This window comes from Malaclemys terrapin, chromosome 1 (assembly GCF_027887155.1).
Source record: "Malaclemys terrapin pileata isolate rMalTer1 chromosome 1, rMalTer1.hap1, whole genome shotgun sequence".
Lineage (NCBI taxonomy): Eukaryota > Metazoa > Chordata > Testudines > Emydidae > Malaclemys > Malaclemys terrapin.
In genome coordinates, this window is record NC_071505.1 from 100,055,976 (window position 1) to 100,070,937 (window position 14,962).

Sequence of the window (14,962 nt, forward strand, 5' to 3'; positions counted from 1 at the left end):
TTAAAATTATTATTTTGTTGTTGTTGTTGTTTTTTATTTTTGCCTCAGACAACCCTGGGCCCCAGAGTGGGTCACTTAAAATCCCAACCATGCCCAATACAGTGTATTAAAACCACAGAATTGGATGCTTTAGTCAACTGGAGGGTTCCACCATCTTTCCCCTCCTATATCAGTGTCTGACTGCCAGATTGCCAACATAGATTAGCAGAGTGTGAACCTCCTGCAATATTTTTTACATTTGTTATGTGCTAAAGGATCAAGGGAGTCTGGAGACTCCCCAGCCCAGCCTGTCTCTACCCCTACATAGAAGTGCAATGTGCTGCTGGGTGCTCCATTTACCTGTCCATTTCCTGAGCAGGGTTTGGAAAATCCTCCTGGACACTGATTGCACTCTGGCCCATAGAAGCCTTTGCAACACTTAGGTTCCTGTGAAGTAAAGCACATACTGCTGCATGGCATGTAAAGTAACACGTTCTTCCTCCATCTGAAGACTTGAGGGATGGACCAATCATTCAGGGCTAGATGGTGCCATTTCAGCACAGCCCTGAACTGTGGTTGACAAAGCGTCAGCTGCAACCTGTCTCCCAAAGCTTCTTAGTGTGTGATGGACTGCACAAACTGCTATACTCCTCTAAGCTTTATGGCCATGTGGAGAAGGAGCTCTGACACAGACAACTGTCTGAGGCCCTGGGGTGCTGCGCACTCAAAAGGGCAGTGCCTGCACTCCTGAGATCAAGGACTGCAATTCTCCTCAGCCTACAGGTGGGCCATACATAGGAGTAGTTGCCTCACTTCCTCTTCAACTGCTTCGTCCACAGATGTGCACCCAGATCTGGTCTAGCTATAATCTAGCCCTAAATAATAATTTCCTGTATCAACATTTTTATTCAGGAATTGGGCTGCTATGCAAATTCATGAATATAAAAGCATGGGAACTGGCTAATTCATAGGGCAGCATGGGTCCAAAAGCCCCTCTTGTCTTAGAGATTTGCAGACCTTTTGCACCTAATATGTATCATGAAACCCAGAAACCTAATTAGAAGAACAAGAAAAAGGAATGTGGAAAATTAACGGTACTGGGTTGTGACTGACAATTTTTGTAAGGATTAGACATACCACAGGAGGCAAAATGTAGTAAAATCCTTGCAAGCGTTTGGCTGCTCGTTGCCACCGAGCAGCACATGAAGTCTTGGAAGCATAATGTATCCGACTAGTGTTGCTAATTGTCAAACTGTGCAGTCCTTCATAAAGGCAGCCATACGACTCAATGACAAGTGTTTGGGAGGTGTTGAGATTAAAAAGAAAGAAAAGCTGAGTTATATAATATAAGAGAGTTCTAAACAGAAAGGTGTGGCAGCTACAAAGCCTCACCAGAAGAGCTGAGGTAAACATGAAGAATGAAGAGGAGCTATTTCAGAGAGTACAAAGGGTAGTATAGCAGAGAAGCTAAGTGTCTCTGGTTGGTACTCTAGATGCTGCACACATCCAAAAGTAAAATTAGCAAAGTCCATCAGCAATATTTTGGCTGATTTCTATATGATCCCTGTACAATTTCTTACCTTTATTGTTACATTGCAGTACCTAGCACAGCCGGTTGTTGGATAGGACAGGGCTTCATAAACACATCTACGTCCTGAAGAAGCCTAGAACATAAATAAATCATAAACATATTTCCAGGTAGATATTCAATACTGCACTACAATCAAAATGTTAGGGAACGATTTAATTGAAGAACAGGAAATATCATTACACTGTTTTTTATTTTTTTCTATTGATACTTAAAGGGATATTTTTAGTTTTACTATAATGTGTAGCTTCCTGATTTTTTTATCTGTGGTTGGATCATTACTATATTGTACATGGGATAGAGTATTCAATACAAGTGAATTCTGGTCTATGGACAAGAAAATATTTTGACAGCAATATGTGAGTTTTGTACATGGAAAAATACACCACCATAAATGATGATTAGTGCTTTTAAAGACAAAACAGATGAAGGCTTTCTACTGGTTCCAAAGCATGTGTACATTTATTATTATTACTATTATTGATAATAGTAATAATCATGTTTATTATAACAGTGTCTAAGGGCCAACCAAGAGAGGGATCTCATTGTGCTAGGCACTGTACAAACACACAATAATAGAAGATCCCTGCCCCAAAGAGATTTCAGTCTAATTTGACAAGACAGACATAAAGTGGGGGAAGGAGTAGAGTACAGGGTGAACAATATGATGCCAGAAAATGTCATGTTAGTTCCTTGATTTTTTTTTTTTATTATTTTTGGCGGGGGGATGGGTTTACTTTGGAGGGGATCAGCTAAATGGGAAGGGAAGAGGGATGAGAGGGACAGGGCTGGGGAGAAGAGGCCAAGAGAGGCAGGTGTGGACTGAAGCTGAGGTGGAGAGACTGATGAAGGAAGAGGATTGGAGCAAACAGCCAATCATCATAAGGTAGAGAACATCCAGTCAGAATTAGAAAGTTCTCTGAGTGTCCATAGGACACCGCTTTGGTGCCTTCTGCCCCTACTAACTGGAGTCTCTGATAAGAAGGGAAGTACCACATTGGTCCTAGTGCCCCCACAGTGTGTGTGCAGGTCTGCTCTGTACAGTTCTGGGTCCAAGAGATTGCTGGGCCTCATTTTACCCCCTTCCCCCTAGGGCTGTAGTTCCTGCTTTGGGTCCTTCTGCTCCTAGTACTGGCTGGAGCCTCAGTTCCTTGATGCACCCTTCCCACCCAACCCCCAAGCTCTCAGGTCATGTTGTGACATGGACAAGTGAAGGGTAGGGGGCAGCCCAGGCTAGGACTGTTTGTGACTGTATGTATTGCACATGGTATTAATTCTTTGGAGAGAAACAAAGCGTTATTTTTGTGACTGAGAGGAAAGTTTTAACAGGTCTGGGTCTAGTGTAGTCTTAACCCTCCTGTATTTTTCACATACAAATTCTCAAAGCAGAGTCTATAGCAACTGTCCTCCCTTACTCCTTCCCGCCTCTAAAAGACAAAACAAAAACAATGCTACACAGAATGCTACCCCAAGCAGAGCTTCCGATACCCAGGATAGAAGAGTGGGAGACTCCATGAAATCTCCTAGGGCCTTTGCTATACCAATTTAAATAACATGGGAGTTGCCCAAATACTGCTGTGACAAGTATTAGTACAAAACTCTGAGACAGCTAACTCCCATAAATCCCTAGTAAGCTGAATATTACTGATTTCCCAAAATACCGAGTAGAAGAAATCAGTTATTGTTTGTACTGGGGAAATCAATGCAGAAAATTGAATTTAAGTGTAAACAATATTATAGCCTGTTTGGCAATATCTGTATAGGAAGGTCACTTACTATGGGCTTTGAGTCTTCTGGACAAGTGCTCCTGTAGAATACTGAACATTTTACACAGGTACCCTGAATGGAGACAGGACAGTAGTCACATTTTAGGAAGGCTATAGCGACGTCTGATAAACTTAATTCAGTTATGTCATGAATCACAGAACTAAGTAACAGCACCAGAACTGTAAATCCTCCCTCATCAAATCTCTAATGAACATTAATTTTTATCTTTTCATCCTTCCCCCTGCCTCCTTTCTCCATCTTTTTGCCCTTTCCCCATTCCTTTCTTTCCTGACCACTTTCTCTTGGAGAACTGGCATCTCCCTAAACTGGAGTGGGGCGTTACTGTTTCAGCAAATTCACACACACATAATGGGGCAGATTCTCAACCAGTGTGGATCTGCATAACTCATTGAAGCCAACGCCGACTTAGTTCAGCTGAGGATCTGGCCTAATTTGTATATTTCAATATTTGAGATGTTTTATGTAACTCATAGGAAGACCACCTTAGCAAACCTACTTGAGATCTATCTCATGCATATCCAGTCTAAAGAGAAAAAATGTTCTCTCTGTATCCATATCATAAATCTTACATTGAGCCATAATCCAGCTTTGATCATCACTCTTTTCTTATCACCTTTTAGCTCATTGTCACAAATGGTTAGTTTAGCATTGCCTGGCAATGACAGAGACTAACAGCTATAGTAGTGAGACGATTTAGAATCAACTGGCAGGTTTCAAGATGAGTCCTAAAAACTCAACATCTAATAATGATGGGAGCTGTGTGAAGAACTGAGTTTTTGGTTTGCTGACAAACCAAAATAATAATTATAATTCATAATAAACATTTTTGGGTGACCTAAAACAATTGTAAATTTTTTTTGTTGAACTAGAAAAGTCTAAAAAATTTTGTTTTGGGTTGAACAAAATATTTTGTTTTCGAGGGTTTCTTACCTTTTCAAAATTAAAATTAAGTAAAATTAAAAACAAACTGTTATTTCAAATTGAAAAATTGAAACTTCTTTGGAAAATGTAGAAATGTGTCTATCTTTTCAGAATTATTTTTTTAAACCAAAATAACTTGGTAAATTTTTACACAAATTCGCCAGATGTTTCAGTTGACACTGAATCTGCAATTTTTGTTGAAAAAGTTTGTCTGAAAATTTTCACCCAGCTTTAATAAGTATTCGATAGTGAGGATATAGAGTTTGTCAAAGCTTGAAAAGGGTTCCCTGGTTCCCACTTGAGTTAGACTATTCATGACTGACGATGTTACCCCCAGTCTCAGAAAGAAATTAGGATAATCTCTGAGTGATGTCCAAGATGTTTCATGTTTTCCATAATGTTTAAGAGCCTGATCTACAGTAATTATGTCCACAGACTTCTCATGGGAGACAGTGGACATTTTATTAGTGAAAGAATTGAGAATCAAGCTGTAAAATGTTCCATGGTTTGGATTTCCACATCTCCAATGTTATACAATGCACATAGGAACATAGGACCAGATTTACAAAGGTATTTAGGATGCAGATAAGTGTCTAGTGTGATTTTTAAAAGATCCTAAGTGATTTAGATACCCAATTCACGTTGAAAATCAATGGGAGTTAGGCACCTTATCTGCTTAGGAACTTTTGTAAATTCCACTAACCCCTTACCTTTGTAAATCTGGCCCATAGTTATTTAGAACACATAGTTCTTTCTAATGGTACCAATATTTCCACTATTCAATGTCACACAAGTCACCTATTTGTTCACTTTCCTGGATAGGGCTTTGTCTTAAAAGTCCAGACTTGGCTTACGTGGCCTCCCTTGATGCTGACAGTGCTGTTAATTTGCACAACCTACACGCTTCCTGAAATTCATGAAAGAACAGTTCCATGGTTCATTTTGGCTCTCATGGTATTAAAGTAAGCCAGTTAGTGACTGGAATAGCACTGGAATGTCACTGTGGGTAAGTATTCCAGGCTTCAAAATATTCTAATAACCAAGTGTGAATCCTGATGTGCTTCTAGAGCTGGACAAAAATGATTTTTTTGAAAATGCAGATTCGGGTTGACCCAAACATTTCAGGAATTCACGTCAAATTTGGCAAATTGTTTCAGGCAGGGAAACAAACAAACAGAAATGTGTAAACATTTCATGTCAATATTTTTTTTTTTAAGTGTTTTGATTTTTTGATTCAAAATGACTTTTCATTTTGAATTTGACCTGATTTTATTTTAGAAAAAGATTAAAAAAAAACCTTCATATTGTTTGACCCAAAACAACCTTTTTATTTTATTTTAATTTTTCTGTTTGGCCTCTGAACTCAGGGCCAGCTCTAGGCACCAGGCACCCAAGCACTTGCTTGGGGCGGCACCTGGTAAGGGGCGGCGGGGGGAGCGCGGCGCGGCATTCCGCGGGAGGGGGGGCGCTCCGGCGGCACGGCGCGGCCTGGGGGGGCGGGTTCCGGTTGCGCGGGGCTCGGCGAGGGGGCGGCGCGGGGCTCGGCATTCGGGGGGGGGAGTGCGTCGCGGGCGCGGCGCTGGAGGGGGGGTTCCGGCGGCGCTTGGCAGGGGGCGGGGGCAGGCTCCGGCGGCCGGGGGCGTCGCGGGGCTCAGCGCTCGGGGGGGGGTGGGCTGCGGTGCGCGGTGCTTGGTGGGAGGGCGGCTCGGGGGGGCGGCGCTCTGGGGGGGGGGTTTCCGGTGGTGCTGGGTGGGGGGGCGGCGCGGCCCGGCGCTTGGCCGGGGTCTGGGGGGCGGCGCTTTTTTTGCTGCTTGGGGCAGCAAAAAAGCTAGAGCCAGCCCTGTCTGAACTGAAACATTTGCTCAGCTCTAATGTTAGCTATTATCAGGACCCTAGGGATGCACATGTTTTGTTGCTGCCTATGATTGTGAGTTCTCATTAATATAATAATCCATCTACATCACATTGCTTTTCATCCATACATTTCAAAGCACCTTACAAAGTATTATTCTCATTTCTCAGCTAGAGAAGCTGAGATATAGAGAGATGAAGTTTCACAAGTCCATGGTAGGCCTGAGTACAGAAACCAGGTATTCTGATACCCAGTCCAGAACGCAAATATCAGATGTAACAAAAGGTCAGTAGCTTTATTTTTGGTTACTTTTGTTTTAAAGACAGAAAACTTAGTCACATAGATCCCCACTTTTAAATTACCTCTCATTGTTGCAATGTTTGTTACTCAATGCGGGAAATGAATCCTACTCAGGTGAAAAGGTTTTGTTTAAGGAATTTGAAATGCTAATGTATTTTAGGTGCTGTTCAATTTCCATGCCAGGAACTGTTGTGTGGTGTTGTGCCCGGTTTATGATTATACTGCACACATGGCACTTAGTTGTTATTACCACGGTTAATGGCTCTTTATCATCACCTCTTTCATTTCATTTCATTATGAATGGATGCTGTCCAGTTCAGCTGAGGTTTTGCTTCAGAGTTGTGGTTTTGGATTGTTGTAAGTGAAGACTGTAATTGTTTTGCCATATTATATCACCGTGTCAGAAATGTCTTTGGCCCAGATATGTACTTGAGTGTGATCCAAGAATAGATGATCAGAGCAACCCCTATAGCAGACAAAAAGCCTTGCCTGACAGTTATTCTGCTCCTTACCAGACTGTCACTGCTACCAAGTGTACAAGCCCTATAACGTGCTACTCAAATTGAGTATGCTGTGGGGAACTCAATTATTCGAAATATGCAGTAGTTTTTGCTTCCTAATCTGAAGAAATAAGGTGCAAAATGGAGCATGGACAAGTCCATATGTTGTATTTATTTAACTGTATTTTCTTCATGCATCATAAAAAAAAAAGATTGATCTTAAATAGTTACCATGGGAACTAGAAGTGGTTACATACTGGTATAAGGACAAGTGGAACTCTGGGAGGCAGATTGTTTGACTGGAAAGATAACTAATTTTAAAGGGTCGCTATAGAAACTGGATGAAAACTTGAGATGGGATGGGATGTGCTCACCCGAGGTTCTAGCTCGCAATTGACCTGTTTACATACTGGGCTGTCTGCAGGACTGTGTATCGTATCCAGAATGTTACCATACTTTTTGCTGATTTCTCTGATGTTGCAATAAAGAGGAGATTAAGGTACCATGCATGGAGTACTTAGTGGCTAATGTCTGAAACCTTGTTGTACTGGCTTTCCTTACCATTTTAATTTCACTCCTTCTCCCATCACATCTGTGTGGTAGAATAGGAACAATTGAGGGAGGAATAAGTACACCTGCAAGAGTGTATATTCGACCATTTTTGGCAACAATATCGGTTTCTTCTGTTTCTTCACCATTCACCAAGATTTGTCCCTGCAGAATAAAAGAATTTAAAATCATCTTTGAAAACTACCACACCACAACCTCATAATGTTCTAATTTCATTATTTTTAGTCATAAAATGGTTTAGCTCCTGGTTTAGTTAATTGGCAAATCCCATCTTTCACATCCCAAAGGCAAATAGTGTACCAGGATTACACCTTTTCCTTGATATCTGCTCCACAAACATAAAAGCAACATCTGAGCCTAATTAATTAATCCTCTCAGCTATCTTGTGAGGTCAGTAACCAAGGGTCTGATCAATGTGCACTGAAGTCAGTGGGAGTCTTCCCATTGACCTCAGTAGGCGTTGCATTGGGTCCATAGTGTCATCGCAATTTTACGGATGGGTGAAAAATGAGAGAGAGGTTGTGATTAGGGCTGTCGATTAATCCCAGTTAACTTACACGATTAACTCAAAACAATTAATAGTGATTTAAAAAGTTAATCAAAATTAATTGCAGTTTTAATCGCACTATTAAATAGAATATCAATTGAAATTTATTAAATATTTTAGATGTTTTTCTACATTTTCAAATATATTGAAAACAGTTACAACACAGAATACAAAGTGTACAGTGCTCACTTTATATTACTGTTTTTGATTACAAATATTTGCACTGTAAAAATGCTAAACAAAAGAAATAGTATTTTCCAATTCACCTCAGACAAGTACTGTAGTGCAATCTCTTTATCGTGAAAGTACAACTTACAAATATATATTTTTTTGTTTGTTACATAACTGCACTCAAAAACAAAACATGTAAAACTTTAGAACCTACAAGTCCACTCAGTCCTACTTTTTGTTCAGCCAATCATTAAGAGAAACAAGTTTGTTTACGTTTACGGGAGATAATTGCTGCCCGCTTCTTATTTACAATGTCACCTGAAAGTGAGAACAGATCTTCGCATGGCACTTTTGTAGCCATCATTGCAAGGTATTTACGTGCCAGATATACTAAACATTCGTATGTCCCTTCATGCTTTGGACACCATTCCAGAGGAAATGCTTCCATATTCATGATGCTCATTAAAAAAAATAATGTGTTAATTAAATTTGTGACTGAACTCTTTGGGGGAGAATAGTATTTCTCCTGCTCTGTTCTACCTGCATTCTGCCATATATTCCATGTTATAGCAATCTTGGATGATGACCCAGCATGATGTTTGTTTTAAGAACACTTTCACTGCAGATTTGACAAAAGTAAAGAAGGTACCAATTTGAGATTTCCAAAGATAGCTACAGCACTCAACCCAAGATTTAAGAATCTGAAGTGCCTTCGAAAATCTGAGAGGGATGAGGTGTGGAGCATGCTTTCAGAAGTCTTAAAAGAGCAACACTCTGATGCGGAAACTATGGAACCCGAACCACTAAAAAAAGAAAATCAATCTTCTGCTGGTGGCATCTGACTCAGATGATGAAAATGAACATGCACTGCTTTGGATCGTTATTGAGCAGAACCCATCATCAGTATAGGCTCATGTCCTCGGGAATGGTGGTTGAAGCATGAAGGACAAATGAATTTTTTGCGCATCTGACACGTAAATATCTTGCAACGCCGGCTACAACAATGCCATGTGAACGTCTGTTCTCACTTTCAGGTGACATTGTAAACAAGAAGCTGGCCGCCTTATCTCCTGCAAATGTAAACAAACTTGTTTGTCTGAGCTATTGAGTTCAACTTTCATGATAAAGAGATTGCACTACAGTACTTGTATTAAGTGAATTGAAAAATACTATTTATTTCATTTTTACAGTGCAAAATAAATCAAATAAAAAATAAATATAAAGTGAGCACTGAACACTTTATATCCTCTGTAATTGAAATCAATATATTTGAAAATGTGGAAAACATACAAAAATATTTATATAAATAGCATTCTATTATTGTTTAACAGCACGATTAATCGTGATTAATATTTTAATCACGATTAATTTTCTTAATCGCTTGACAGCCCTAGTTGTCATCTGTCCGTGGTCATAGTGAATCAGTGGAAGAACCAGGGTTAGAACTCAGGAATTCCATCCATGTTCCTTGACATTTGAACAGCCCTCTTTACTATTCTGCTTTGGTAAATTATTTATACAGATCTAATTTTCATCCATAATACAATTTTGGCTAATGCATGTGAACAATGGAAGGAAGTTTCATATATCAATTAGCTTGACTTATTAAAAGTACCTACAGTATTATTATTTTTTAAAAATGTACTGCACACCAAAAGCATTTTCAAGAGACTAATTTATAGCTTACTGATTAAAAGGCTGCATCTTGAACTAAGAGTATTATCCATCACTATTTTTTTTAAAAGTATGTTAGAGATTAGAAATTTACATAAACTTGACTTCTTAATTTTGTTTCCACTTATTTAATTAGCAAAAATCTCAGGATTTGGCTTAAGTTTTCACTCAGTCCTTACTCATGTAAACTCCAATTGAAATCTATGGGAATCTGCCTGATGAAATATTGAGTGAAAACTAAGGGCAGGTCTAGGCTAGGGAGAGAGGTATGTTTTTAAACATGTTAGCTAACATATTATTAAACAAAACTTGGCACCTAGGGTAGCCAGGGTTTAATATCTTCAAAAATGTGTTGGCTGGGTTCATCATGACCAGCTAAAACATTTTTAAAAATGTTAAACCCAGTCTACACTTGATGCTGAGAGGTATTTAAGAATGTTAATCAAAATATGTCAGTGGACACATTTTAAAAACACGCCTACTCTCAAGGTGACCAGACGTCCCGATTTTATCGGGACTGTCCCCATATTTGCTTTTGTCCCGCGTCCCAACCAATGTTAGGTCAGGACACTGGACAAACAAGCAAATGCTCTGGAGCCCGGAAGTGCTTGCGCCCCCGCCACGACTCCGCCCCCTCCTTCCCCCATTGGCTCCCTCCCCAAATCCCCGCCTCTTCCCCAGGCTCACCATTCCTCCTCCCTCCACAAGCCTGGAGGGAGGCCTGGGAGACGCAGGGGGAGCGCGGGGCCGGGGTGAGTGAGAGTCCGGCCTGGCCCCCAGCGCAGACAGGATTCAGTCGGGTGGTAGGGAGAGTAGGGGGGCAACCTGCGGGGACAGGCGGCGGCTGTTCTCCCCACCTGGGCAGCAGGACTCGGGAACAGCCGCTGCTGCAGCTCCCACTGCTGCGGGGGGAGGAAGCGGCCGATGGCCAAGCTCGGCCGCTGCAGCTCTGGCGCCCGGGCCCAACCCCCCCGAGCCTGGGCCTGTTGTGGGGACCCAGCAGCGCTCACGCTGCGCCCAGCCCCTGGCCAGTTGTGTCTGGGCTGCTGCCCAGCTGGTGCAATCCCGCGGCGGCCCGGGGCGGAGGCATCAGTAGCCCAGCCCCATTCGTTTCCCTGCGGGACCTGAGCGGGATGGGAGGGCTGGGGCCCCCATACTCTCCCTACTGCCCGACTGAGTCCTGCTTGCGCTCGGGGCCAGGCTGGACTCTCACTCACGGCACCCCGCTCCCCCTGCATCTCCAGGGCCTCCCTCCAGCACTTGGGGGGTGGGGGGGAGGGAGGCTGTTTTTTTTTTTTTTTTTTTGCCACACACTCTCCACCCTCCCCCCCCCCCGCATCCCGATATTTGACCTGGGTGATCTCGTCACCCTAACTCTCCTCGACTGGCCAGGGCTGCAGGAGGAGCTCAGGATTTGGCCCAGTCTTAAAAAAATAATAATAAAATTTGTAGACCTTCCTGACAAACCCATCCAAACAGTAATTTATATTTTCTAAGTGTCTTTCATAGTGCTGAGCCCTGAAGGGCTCTGGGAGTGGAATGCTGTGAATTTTCCACTCACTCAAATGGGAAATTCCTTTGATCCCTTCCCAGTTCAACACTACAAAGTTTTGTTGCCATATTGCTATTGTGGAAAAAATCCACACCTCTGATTGACATAGCTATGGCAGCAAAATCCCCCACATAGACTCAGCTATAATGGGAAAAGAGCCCATTTGCCAGTATAGTTTGTCCTTCGGGAAGGTGGTTTAACTATACCATCAAAAGAACTCCTTTTGCTGGTGTAAGCTGTGTCTTCACTAGGAGGCTCTGCTGGTATAGCTATACCAGTATAGCTGTATTGGCAAAGCCTTTCTGTATAGACAAGCCTGAGGCTCAACAATTTTTCACGTGCACCTAAAGTAACTGGATGAATGGATCAGAGAGAAAAGTTCATCAATAAAAAGTTGATTTCTCCTTGACTTACATTGCTGGTCGTGTTAAAATAGATGAACTGTCTAGCCATGGTCCTGACGTGTTCTATGGAGATGAGGCTGGCAACCTCCAACTGCAATGAGTAAAGTGATTAAAATAAACAAAGGAATGTGTGGTGGGGGTTTTAGGCTGACTGACTTATCAGAAACAGACTGTTAACCAAATGAGAAAAAATTATGAAAGTGTATCATGAAGAAAGGGGGGTGAAATCCAGCTGGGGGTTGCCCTGATGCAGATCAGTACAGGGGGACCCCCATCTGGGACACTATATGTGTGGCCTGTACCGAGCTTATTAAGACTCCTCTCCCCAGACTGGTGTGGAGGAAGCAGGGGCAGCAGCAAGACAGGGATGAGGCACCCTCATACATGCGTGATGTCATGGGACTCTATGTTCTTCTGTTTTGACTCTGGTAGAAAAAGGGAAGAACCGGAGAACTTGTTTAGATATTGACAAACTCACTCCTCCCAGTTTAAACCAGGCAGGTGTCAATCTTAGTAGCATCAGTTCAGAGTTATATGTGCTTATTTTAGTGACAAAGATACTTTTCCCCTTCTTTTTATTCCCGTTAGCAGTGCAGAGCCGACACAGCCAAATTATGTACCATCTCACATATCAGTAGTTTAGCAAGTTCCAGTTGCGAGGTGTGATCCTGTCATCTATTGGATTATATCTTAGTGGCAAAAAAGGTGCATTTACATCAAAATACCTATCTTGATTTTAAAATCCTAGTGTAGACAAGGCACAAGTAATTTTTACCTTGATGTAGCTAGTTGAGGTCAATGCTAAGCACCTTATCTGGGGTTGTTGCTGACTAGCTACATCGGATAAAAACTACAGTACCATGTCTTCATCAGGAGTTTACATTAAGTGGGACGTTTCTATGTAAAAAACATGCCTGTTTTGCAGTGAAGACAGTCTTACCCCATGTGCTACCCTGTTGAATAACACCAAATGGAAACTGTGTTTAGAGAAACCTTTTGCTTTGAAATCACACTGCATGGCCAGAATGCTGCTTTCCTGGAGAAAGTCTGAACAGCGATAGGACAGGACAGCCAAGCAGTTACACTAACCTGAGCATAAGAAACAATGTGGTATCGAACGAGCTCCAGACGTTTCCATGCACCCTGCACAAATGAACAAAGGACTTTTTTTAACCCAATACAGATAGCACAAATCTGATCTGCTTTAACACAGCACCGATAAAATAAGGATATTTTTATCATTTACCTGAGTCTTGAAAATGTCTGTATTATTAGTGATGCTCCCCTGAAATCCAAACAGTGCTCTCCTCACTGCATCTAGTCTGTCCTAGAGGTTACTCTCATCTGGTCTCTGTTCTTGTGCTTTCACCCGCGTTTCCTTTTGAGGGCGACCTTTTATTTGCTGTGCATTTCCCACTAGATGTTCCCTAGGATCAGTGCGCAGAGGAAACCATCCTCCCCCCACCCCCGCGTTGATCTTCCCTTTCCACCCAGATGAAGTGGGAAGTGTTGGGGAGGTGCTAGTGAGGGACATGTATCGTCTCCCAGCTCCAGCAGCAATAAAGCTACCCAAAACGTAATGAAGCCTGAAGCTGCATTAACTCCTATTCAGTGTCCCCTCTGTGCTGTGAAATCTCCCTTTAAAGAGTCTCTGAGGTCAGCTCCCAGGGAAAGCCTTGTCACTATGGTTTCAATGGAGCCATGCTACCAGGAAATCTGAATGGGAGCAGGTGGCTGTAGCCAGTGGGGGTTCACAATGTTTCTCTGTATGGGACAGAAACTCTGCACCCCAACCCTTGGATGGAAGAATTCAGCAGATCATACTTTGTTCCCACATTTGCAAGGAGATGGGCTGATCTAGCCTTTTCTATCAGGAACTTGTAGGACAGTGAATTTTCCAGCCTTCGCTTTGGGAGCAAGTAGAAGGGGAGAGGATGGATTAAGGGGGGGTGAGGACATTTTTGCCTAAACATGAAAATATTAGCAAAAACTAGGAGGAGGATTAGATAAATCTAGTTTCTGAAAATGTTATATTTTCTTGTTCCTTAGCATGAAAGTTCCACTATAAAGCTGCATAGAAGCATGGAAATTACCATCTGGTTCAGACCCAAGGCCCATGTAGCCCAGTATCCTGTTTCTGATGCCTCAGAGAAAGGTGTAAGAACCATGCAGTTGGCAGTTGTGGTGTAATCTGTCCCTCACATTAGCCTGGGTGGTATTCAGTCTGCAGGGAGCTTATGACCCTTTGGGATTTGCCATGATGATGATGACTACATTAGCTCTTTTCCTGATTGCTGATAGAAAAAGATTGACTTAAACCTAGAAGCACAAAAGCTTAGTTTTATCAACACCAAAGGTGTAAAAGACACCTACTATATAAGAATCTGTATTGATCTGAGTTATCTGAAGAGTCATACCTCTGTAGAAAGCAGGTAGTCCAGTGCTCCATCTTTCATGTTATCCAAAGCATTGTTGTTTGGAACAAAGATTGTGTAAGGTCCACCATCCTGCTCCAAGACCAGTCCCAGGATAGTTTTCTGTTTTTTATTTAAAAAAAAAAAAAAAAAAAAAAAAAAAGGGAAATTACATACTAGCTTTGTGCATTTAAAAATAGCTTTACAGAATTCCACTTCTATATTCTTACCTCTAACATGGATCTAAATCGGCTGTATCTTCTATTGTCTTGAATCACTGTCATTATGGTCTCCTAAAAATGTATTTTTAATTTGTATGTTACATTATAGTTAAATTAGAAATGAAATAACTAATGCATTTAAAATTTATTCATTACATGATCTTAAGTGTATTATCAATAGTGAAACATACTTTCATGCTCATAAAATCCTTGTTTACAAATATTTGAATTATTGAATGAGTCTGTTGTTAAAGACCTGGCTGTATTTGTTGTTTTCATTTATTATTTGTATTGCTGTAGGACTCAGACACGCCAGCTGAGAGCAGAGCCCCAGTACGAGGCACTGTACTTTCACATAGTAAGAGATGGCCCTACCCTGAAAAATTTACATTCCAAATCCACAAGACACACACAGGATGGTAGTATTGAAGGATTATTATCTGTGTTTCCCAGTAAGGCAGTGAAGTACAGAGAAATTAAG

General features: G+C 41.7%; 1 protein-coding gene across 1 annotated transcript in view; it reads right to left on the bottom strand.

The window, feature by feature from the left end:
• STAB2 (stabilin 2) overlaps positions 1-14,962 on the bottom strand; it is a 137,912-nt gene that overhangs the window by 85,044 nt on the left and 37,906 nt on the right. The window contains exons 14-21 of the mRNA XM_054033227.1: positions 14,491-14,553; positions 14,264-14,383; positions 12,936-12,989; positions 11,857-11,937; positions 7,490-7,642; positions 3,344-3,406; positions 1,560-1,643; positions 340-426 (exon numbers count right to left, since the gene is read on the bottom strand). Coding sequence (XP_053889202.1) covers positions 340-426; positions 1,560-1,643; positions 3,344-3,406; positions 7,490-7,642; positions 11,857-11,937; positions 12,936-12,989; positions 14,264-14,383; positions 14,491-14,553 — 705 coding nt within the window. The remainder of the gene's footprint in view (positions 1-339; positions 427-1,559; positions 1,644-3,343; positions 3,407-7,489; positions 7,643-11,856; positions 11,938-12,935; positions 12,990-14,263; positions 14,384-14,490; positions 14,554-14,962) is intronic.